Source organism: Cherax quadricarinatus, chromosome 69, assembly GCF_038502225.1.
Source record: "Cherax quadricarinatus isolate ZL_2023a chromosome 69, ASM3850222v1, whole genome shotgun sequence".
NCBI classification, from domain to species: Eukaryota; Metazoa; Arthropoda; class Malacostraca; order Decapoda; family Parastacidae; genus Cherax; species Cherax quadricarinatus.
Genome location: NC_091360.1, coordinates 16,467,670 through 16,478,124, shown reverse-complemented (window position 1 = coordinate 16,478,124; position 10,455 = coordinate 16,467,670). Strand labels below are relative to the sequence as shown.

The following is a 10,455-nucleotide window of genomic DNA, read 5'->3' as shown; positions in this document are numbered from 1 at the left end:
GGTTCATCTCAGTTGTTCTCGGTAATTAGTAGGACCCGGCAGACCTGCAAATTCTGCTGCACGACTGAAGACACGCATCATTCTAGAAAACTCTGTAGTGTCTGCCAAACAGTCCTTTGCCTATAGGACACCAGACATCGCTTCATCACGTACCACCAGGAGAGCTCATAAGCAATTGTATAAATTATTCTAAATATCTAGGTATTGCATCTATAATATTTTCATTACAAAGAGCAAAACTTTTGTTTGCGTGTCCACATTAGCTGCATTTTCTACATTAAATCATATTCTACAGCTGGTTTCATTTTGCAAATAAAGTTTTATTACTAATTAAAAGAATCTTTTGTATTATAAATACTTTGCATATATAACAGGTTTACTGTTCTGCTGTTTTAATTTTCATGACTGAGAGCAGATTTAATGTTGCATTAAGGATGGCATTCCTAGTGATTACTCTAGCTCGTGCGAGGCAAACCTGGCTACTATATTGCAAACTTTTAGGCTGTGCTGATTTTGTCTATAATCCAGTATAGCTCCCACACTATGTATGGTTTGAAAAAAATTATGTAGAGCACAAAATATTTTAGGAAGATTTGAGCATTATACTTTGATACTGATTCTAAACATCCTCCACGAGTCACATTATGAAAGTCAAGGGATTAATTTTACAGAATAATAATAAATTAGATGAGAATACATTAGATAGTTTTTCTTTAGATTTGTTCTCAGTCAACATGGCTAAGACTGTTCAAATACAGTGGAACTTCGGTGTTCGAACGTACCAGACCTCGAACAAACCGGAGTCCAAATAATTTTGTTCAGAAAAATTGACCTGGTCTTTGAACGTTTTTCTGGAGTCCGAACACGCTGACTTGTTTAAAATTCAGTTGTAAAAACTTTACAGGAAAGCCATGTTTCAAAAGTGCTTTGAAGTGACCTCTGGCACTGACCTGACTCTCAGAAACTTTTGGAAGAGTCAGTTCATTATCCTCCAGTGTGTGAGGCTAATAATTAAAGTCTGGGAAATACTGTTTCAGACAGAACTTTCTGCAGTTCGAACACCACCTGGAAACCAAGTTCAAACACCGAGCTTCCACATATATATATATTACCTCGATCCTGATTTTCGGTAATGTAGATAACAGGTATAACCTGTTATAAAAATTCTTAGATGAGTAAATAAATTTAAAAAATGATATTGCATAAATTTTAGTAAAGTTTCGTTAGTTTTGGTGCCCAGTCAATGAAAAAAAAATTAATTCATGACTTTTTCACAAAGATGAAGGTAAATATATTTTTGAAAAATGATTGAAATTGTTTTAAAACTGAGGTGAGAATGAACTCAAAAGTCACTCTGGAACTTAAATTTCCAGGCACCTGATGTGGTAAACATTCATGTGTGTTTTCTAGAAGAGAAATTTATTCCTGGAATGGATAATGTTTTTGACTGGTTACCCTGGTATACTCTGATCAAAAAGTAATATACTGATGATTAGGACACATGTGGAACAGTTAGGTATCTTTATTGCTGAAACGTTTCACCCACACAGTAAGCAAAACGTTCTTTGGTCAAAAACAGAGGTAGAAGTTGTAGTAGTGAAATAAAGACGATATAATCAGTCCAGGGAAATGTAAAGTAAAAGGACACAAGTGCAACTAATGTGACATTTATTGTGGCAACGTTTCGCTCTCCAGGAGCTTTATCAAGCTTGATAAAGCTCCTGGAGAGAGAAACGTTGCCACAATAAATGTCACATTAGTTGCACTTGTGTCCTTTTACTTTACATATTGTCGGTAATTCTACCAACTTTATTACAGTCCAGGGAAAGTTGACTCTTGTACAAGTGTCTTAATCATCAACTTGTCGGTATTTTATCCCCGGGATGATAGTGACTTTCTTTGTACTTAGCAAACCAAAACTTTAATTACACTTTGTAACCATTACAAAGAAATAAATTCTTATCTTTATTTTATAACTACTATACTATCATACTCAATACTTACGAAAAACACAGAGCAGTTCTTAATGTTTAGTACTGAATTTAGTAAATATATTTACAAGTACAAAGTGATAAAAATATGTAATTTAACGAGGGAAAAAAAAGAGAAAAATAATGACATAAATGTGAAATTTTTAAATTGTGACAATTAAAATATATGGTTACAATAAGCAGTGATTCTATTCAAGATTGATGGACTGACCACATCGACTCAAGGTTGAGGGACTGATTACCTCATTCTCCTCCTGTTCTTCAAGATTCTCCTTTGTATGGACTGATGAAGCCACTGTGTGGCGGAACGTTTCCTCAATAAAGATACCCAAGAGTTGCACATGTGTCTAATTTATCAACATGTCGGTTCTCTGAACCATTCATCTACAAACAATAAGCAGTGTTATTGTGGCCCGTCAGATGACCGGGTCATGGTCATGGAGCAAGTAATGGGGGGTGTTGCCCCCGGGACACCCTCCAGGTTGGCAGGTAACTTGAGAGGTCCCGGGATGGGCACTGATGATGCCAGTTATTCTTTTAGAGTGTTTTATATCACTTACTTTCATGTATTATTAAATCGTCAAGGAATGTTGCGAGAACTTTAACAAAAGCAAAGAAAATAAGACACTTTCAGTTCCCAATAATTGTAATGAGACACTTTAAGTTACGTATTATGTAATAATGTTGGGAGAATTACCCATGACATGAACCTCGGAGAAGGTGGGGTTAGAACCTATGGCGAGCGAGTCGTAAAACTCCAGGCCGGTGCGTTAACCACTGTTATTATGATTTCGTGAGTCTAAAAGGACACATGTGAAACTAATGAGACATATTATCATGGAAATAATAAAATACCTTCAATAAAATGACTTATTAGTTGGACATGTGCCCTTTTATGTTCAATATTTTCTTTGAAAATATGAAAATACATATTACACATGTTATGAAGATACATACCACACATAAAATGAGGATACATACCAGACATAAAATGAGGATACATACCAGACATAAAATGAGGATACATACCACACATAAAATGAGGATACATACCACACATAAAATGAGGATACATACCACACATAAAATGAGGATACATACCACACATAAAATGAGGATACATACCAGACATAAAATGAGGATACATACCACACATAAAATGAGGATACATACCAGACATAAAATGAGGATACATACCACACATAAAATGAGGATACATACCACACATAAAATGAGGATACATACCACACATAAAATGAGGATACATACCACACATAAAATGAGGATACATACCACACATAAAATGAGGATACATACCAGACATAAAATGAGGATACATACCACACATAAAATGAGGATACATACCACACATAAAATGAGGATACATACCAGACATACCATGAGGACACATACCAGACATACCATGAGGACACATACCATGCAGATACAAACTTACACAACTGACATTACATCATTGTATGTACTTGCTACATAAATCTCGACTGTATGTATTATTTTTATAAAGAGAACTAAACGCTAAACCCACAAGGGTCATACAGCTGTATGCAAGACAATGTTGCATTTAATTCCCTTACAGAAATTCAAGAACAAGTTAAGAATCTGAAGGAAGTTTTAAGTTGGTGTTTCAGCTCAACATTTTTCATAAAAAAATGAAAATAAATTATTTCTGAAATATTTTAATCTATTATTACATAAACTTTCAGAATCTTTTTTTTTTTTCTAAAATTTCAAACTCAAACTTTTATTTAAAATATTTTTACCTGAAAATGTCACAATTTTTGTATTCAAACTTTGAAACTCGAATTTGAATCTGAAACATAAAAACTAAACTAATATTGTATACTTTATCATTCCTTATATTGTGATGTAATTATGTAGTGAAGACAGCAGTGAAGACAGCAGTGAAGACAGCAGTGAAGACAACAGTGAAGACAGCAGTGAAGACAGCAGTGAAGACAGCAGTGAAGACAGCAGTGAAGACAGCAGTGAAGACAGCAGTGAAGACAGCAGTGAAGACAGCAGTGAAGACAGCAGTGAAGACAGCAGTGAAGACAGAGGGACGATAGTCTAGTGAGCAGTGAAGACAGCAGTGAAGACAGCAGTGAAGACAGAGGGACGATAGTCTAGTGAGCAGTGAAGACAGCAGTGAAGACAGCAGTGAAGACAGCAGTGAAGACAGCAGTGAAGACAGCAGTGAAGACAGCAGTGAAGACAGCAGTGAAGACAGCAGTGAAGACAGCAGTGAAGACAACAGTGAAGACAGCAGTGAAGACAGCAGTGAAGACAGCAGTGAAGACAGAGGGACGATAGTCTAGTGAGCAGTGAAGACAGCAGTGAAGACAGCAGTGAAGACAGCAGTGAAGACAGCAGTGAAGACAGCAGTGAAGACAGCAGTGAAGACAACAGTGAAGACAGCAGTGAAGACAGCAGTGAAGACAGCAGTGAAGACAGCAGTGAAGACTGCAGTGAAGACAACAGTGAAGACAACAGCAGTGAAGACAGCAGTGAAGACGATAGTCTAGTGATCAGTGAAGACAGCAGTGAAGGCAGCAGCGAAGACAGAGGGACGATAGTCTAGTGAGCAGTGAAGACAGCAGTGAAGACAGCAGTGAAGACAGCAGTGAAGACAACAGTGAAGACAACAGTGAAGACAACAGTGAAGACAGAGGGACGATAGTCTAGTGAGCAGTGAAGACAGCAGTAAAAACAGCAGTGAAGACAGAGGGATGATAGTCTAGTAATCAGTGAAGACAGCAGTGAAAACAACACTGAAGACAGAGGGATGATAGTCTAGTGAGCAGTGAAGACAGCAGTGAAGACAGCACTGAAGACAACAGTGAAGACAGATGGATGATAGTCTAGTGAGCAGTAAAGACAGCAGTGAAGACAGAGATCATAGTCTAGTGAGCAGTGAAGACAGAGAGATGATAGTCTAGTGAGCAGTGAAGACGGAGGGATGACAATATCATCCACCATGGATATGAGGACACAATATCATCTACCATGGATATGAGGACACAATATCATCTACCATGGATATGAGGACACAATATCATCTACCATGGATATGAGGACACAATATCATCTACCATGGATATGAGGACACAATATCATCTACCATGGGTATGAGGACACAATATCATCTACCATGGATATGAGGACACAATATCATCTACCATGGATATGAGGACACAATATCATCTACCATGGGTATGAGGACACAATATCATCTACCATGGGTATGAGGACACAATATCATCTACCATGGGTATGAGGACACAATATCATCTACCATGGGTATGAGGACACAATATCATCTACCATGGATATGAGGACACAATTCGCAAAATAAACTTGCAGCGGGATAACATTGTTCTTGGAAGATTATTAACAAATCGTATCTTAATAAAACTCTAAAACAATGAGAGTGGTGTTGACAATAGTAATAATGAGAGTGGTGTTGACAATAGTAATAATGAGAGTGGTGTTGACAATAGTAATAATGGGAGTAGTGTTGACAATAGTAATAATGAGAGTGGTGTTGACAATAGTAATAATGAGAGTGGTGTTGACAATAGTAATAATGAGAGTGGTGTTGACAATAGTAATAATGAGAGTGGTGTTGACAATAGTAATAATGAGAGTGGTGTTGACAATAGTAATAATGAGAGTAGTGCTGACAATAGTAATAATGAGAGTGGTGTTGACAATAGTAATAATGAGAGTGGTGTTGACAATAGTAATAATGAGAGTAGTGCTGACAATAGTAATAATGAGAGTGGTGTTGACAATAGTAATAATGAGAGTGGTGTTGACAATAGTAATAATGAGAGTAGTGCTGACAATAGTAATAATGAGAGTGGTGTTGACAATAGTAATAATGAGAGTAGTGTTGACAATAGTAATAATGAGAGTGGTGTTGACAATAGTAATAATGAGAGTAGTGTTGACAATAGTAATAATGAGAGTGGTGTTGACAATAGTAATAATGAGAGTAGTGTTGACAATAGTAATAATGAGAGTGGTGTTGACAATAGTAATAATGAGAGTGGTGTTCACAATAGTAATAATGGGAGTAGTGTTGACAATAGTAATAATGAGAGTGGTGTTGACAATAGTAATAATGAGAGTGGTGTTGACAATAGTAATAATGAGAGTAGTGCTGACAATAGTAATAATGAGAGTGGTGTTGACAATAGTAATAATGAGAGTGGTGTTGACAATAGTAATAATGAGAGTAGTGTTGACAATAGTAATAATGAGAGTGGTGTTGACAATAGTAATAATGAGAGTGGTGTTCACAATAGTAATAATGGGAGTGGTGTTGACAATAGTAATAATGAGAGTGGTGTTGACAATAGTAATAATGAGAGTGGTGTTGACAATAGTAATAATGAGAGTGGTGTTGACAATAGTAATAATGAGAGTAGTGCTGACAATAGTAATAATGAGAGTGGTGTTGACAATAGTAATAGTAGTCTTGGCAATAGTAATAAAGAAACATTCTTGACTACAGTAATAATAACAGTTATCCTAGTGGACAATGATTCTACATAGTGTTATCATACCCATGTTAACTGGCATTACGCCAGCATATCTCCCATATACCCCCAAAAAGACGCAAAATATACAATGAATATGTACAACATCTCCATAATAAATATATTTAAATAAAGCAAGAAGACACTGTGACAGTGATCTATAAGTGCATATCACATCTCTTACAAAAGTTAGGTTCACGCAGCAAACGATGGCATTGAGAAACACAGAAAGTTTACAATATTCTCACACTCTGGCACTGTAGTTGAACTGCATGAATTACTCTCTATAACTTATCACTTACAGATGGTGTTACGTCATTCTTAATAAATATAAAGTCGTTAGCAAGCCAACCTGGGTGGGTGACCTCTGAATATATGCGATAGCCTTGGCTCAACATATATTTACGAAGTACGTCTTTGCCTTCTACTCCATGAATGAACTCCACTGACAGCGTCTGTAAGTAAATATATTGCCTTAGTACTTATTCTCAGTGACATAATTAGAATACAGGTGTCTGTCATATGAAGACACCCTCCCCGGTTAAAAGAGCTAAATACAGTTATGAGAATTCTTAGATGATTCCATAAATTTTGTCTGTATACTTCATCAGTGTTAAAGGTTTGGTTACGTTGTTATATTATTCTTTATATCCAAAAAATGGAATACTAATAATCTTCGTATTTATATTTGCCTGAGAAAGACAGCATCTTCAGATTTAAACAAAATTTACACTGGCTTGTGTGTGTGTGTGTGTGTGTGTGTGTGTACTCACCTAATTGTACTCACCTAATTGTGGTTGCAGGGGTCGAGAGTCAGCTCCTGGCCCCGCCTCTTCACTGATCGCTACTGGATCCTCTCTCTCTCTGCTTCCTGAGCTTTGTCATACCTCTTCTTAAAACTATGTATGGTTCCTGCCTCCACTACTTCACTTGCTAGGCTATTCCACTTGCTGACAACTCTATGACTGAAGAAATACTTCCTAACGTCCCTGTGACTCGTCTGAGTCTTCAGCTTCCAGTTGTGACCCCTTGTCCCTGTGTCCCCTCTCTGGAACATCCTATCTCTGTCCACCTTGTCTATTCCCCGCAGTATCTTCTATGTCGTTGTCATGTCTCCCCTGACCCTTCTGTCCTCCAGTGTCGTCAGTCCGATTTCCCTTAATCTTTCCTCGTACGACATTCCCTTGAGCTCTGGGACTAGCCTTGTTGCAAACCTTTGTACTTTCCCTAACTTCTTGACGTGCTTGACCAGGTGTGGGTTCCAGACTGGTGCTGCATACTCCAGTATGGGCCTAACATACACAGTGTACAGTGTCTTGAACGATTCCTTATTAAGGTATCGGAACGCTATTCTCAGGTTTGCCAGGCGCCCGTATGCTGCAGCAGTTATTTGGTTGATGTGTGCCTCCGGTGATGTGCTCGGTGTTATGGTCACCCCAAGGTCTTTCTCCCTGAGTGAGGTCTGTAGTCTTTGTCCACCTAGCCTATACTCTGTCTGCGGTCTTCTTTGCCCCTCCCCAATCTTCATGACTTTGCATTTGGCTGGATTAAATTCGAGAAGCCAGTTGCTGGACCACATGTCCAGCCTGTCCAGGTCTCTTTGCAGTCCTGCCTCATCCTCGTCCGATTTAATTCTTCTCATCAACTTCACGTCATCTGCGAACAGGGACACTTCAGAGTCTATTCCTTCCATCATGTCGTTCACATATATCAAAAATAACACTGGTCCTAGAACTGACCCCTGTGGGACCCCACTCGTAACAGGCGCCCACTGTGATACCTCTTCACGTACCATGACTCGTTGCTGCCTCCCTGTCACGTATTCCCTTATCCATTGCAGTGCCCTCCCTTTTACGTGCGCCTGATCCTCCAGCTTCTGCACTAATCTCTTGTGGGGAACTGTGTCAAAGGCCTTCCTGCAGTCTAGGAAAACGCAATCTACTCACCCCTCTCTCTCGTGTCTTACTTCTGTTACCTTGTCATAAAACTCCAGGAGGTTTGTGATACAAGATTTGCCTTCCATGAACCCATGCTGGTTTTCATTTATAATCTTGTTCCTTTCCAGGTGTTCGACCACTCTCCTCCTGATAATCTTCTCCATGACTTTGCACACAATACATGTCAGAGACACAGGTCTGTAGTTTAGTGCCTCGTTTCTGTTTCCTTTCTTAAATATGGGGACTACATTAGCTGTCTTCCATTTCTCAGGTAGTTGCCCAGTTTCAAGGGATGTGTTGAAGATTGTGGTTAGAGGCACGCACAGCATCTCTGCTCCTTCTCTAAGGACCCATGGGGAGATGTTGTCCGGTCCCATGGCCTTTGAGGTGTCAAGGTCACTTAAGAGCTTCTTCACCTCCTCCTCAGTTGTTCGTATGTCATCCAACACTTGTTGGTATATTCCCTCTTGATGTTCCCTTCTGTGCTGTCTTCCCACAGCCCTTCCTGTCTCTACTGTAAAAACTTCCTTAAATCTCCTGTTCAGCTCCTCACATACCTCCTGATCATTTCTAGTGAGTTCTCCACCTTCTGTCCTTAATCTGATCACCTGGTCTTTGACTGTTGTCTTCCTCCTGATGTGGCTATACAACAGTTTCGGGTCAGTATTGATTCTCGATGCTATGTCATTTTCATACTGTCGCTGGGCCTCCCTCCTTACCTGTGCGTACTCATTCCTGGCTCTGCGACTGATCTCCCTATTATCGTGTGTTCTCTGCCTTCTGTACTTTTTCCATTCTCTATTGCACTTTGTTTTTGCCTCCTTACACCGTCGGGTAAACCAGTGGCTCGTTCTGGTCTTCCCGTTGTTACTGTTGCCCTTGGGAATAAACCTTTCCACTGCCTCCTTGCATTTTGTTGTTACATATTCCATCATTTCATTTACTGGCTTTCCTGCCAGTTCTCTGTCCCACTGGACCTCCCGCAGGAAGTTCTTCAACCCTGTGTAGTCCCCTCTTTTATAGTCAGGCTTTTCCCATTCAACTCCTGTTATTCTCTCCACTTGCAGCTCTACTATGTATTCAAAGCACAGAACCACTTGGTCGCTAGCTCCTAGGGGACTCTCATACTTGATGTCCTCTATATCTGAGCTGCCCAGGGTGAACACAAGGTCCAATCTTGCTGGTTCATCCTCCCCTCTCACTCTGGTAGTGTCCTTAACATGTTGGTGCATGAGGTTTTCCAGCACCACGTCCAAAATCCTGGCTCTCCATGTTTCGGGACCCCCACGTGGCTCCAGGTTTTCCCAGTCAATCTCCCTGTGGTTGAAATCCCCCATAACCAGCAACTTTGCTCTGCTGGAGTGAGCTCTTCTTGCCACCTTAGCAAGTGTGTCCACCATTGCTCTGTTGCTCTCTTCATATTCCTCTCTTGGCCTCCTGCAGTTCTGTGGTGGATTATACATCACTGCAATGACCACTTTGTGTTCCCCAGACTGAAGTGTACCTGCTATGTAGTCTCTTTCTCCCGTCTCATCTATTCCTTCCATTTTCTCGAATTTCCATCTGTTTTTTAAGAGCAGAGCAACCCCACCTCCCCCCCTGCCCCTTCTATCTTTCCTCATGATCTGGTATCCTGGTGGGAAGATTGCATCTGTTATTGTCTCCATGAGTTTTGTTTCTGTAACTGCTATGATGTCTGGGGACTTCTCATTGATTCTTTCTTGCCATTCCTCATGTTTATTCGTTAATCCATCTGCATTTGTGTACCAAACCTTCAGCTTCTGTTCTAATACTGTAACTGTGGTGCGGGGGGTGGAAACAGAGGGATCGGTGTGTGATGGTTGGTTTGGATTGTTCAGTTGCCTTGGGGGTGTCGTGGCTGGAGTCCTTCTGCAGGTGTTTCTGGGGGGTGCGCTTGTCCTTCCATTTGATCCTGGGTTATTCTGCTCTCCTTTTTCATTTCCT

At 39.8% G+C, this 10,455-nt stretch overlaps 1 protein-coding gene across 1 annotated transcript in view; it reads right to left on the bottom strand.

Moving 5' to 3' along the window:
• Window positions 1-6,445: 6,445 nt before the first annotated feature.
• Window positions 6,446-10,455, bottom strand: part of LOC138854785 (uncharacterized) — a 438,528-nt gene continuing 434,518 nt past the window's right edge. Inside the window, exon 7 of the mRNA XM_070099855.1 lies at window positions 6,446-7,008. Within this exon, the coding sequence (XP_069955956.1) occupies window positions 6,838-7,008 (171 nt within the window). The 3' untranslated portion in view covers window positions 6,446-6,837. The remainder of the gene's footprint in view (window positions 7,009-10,455) is intronic.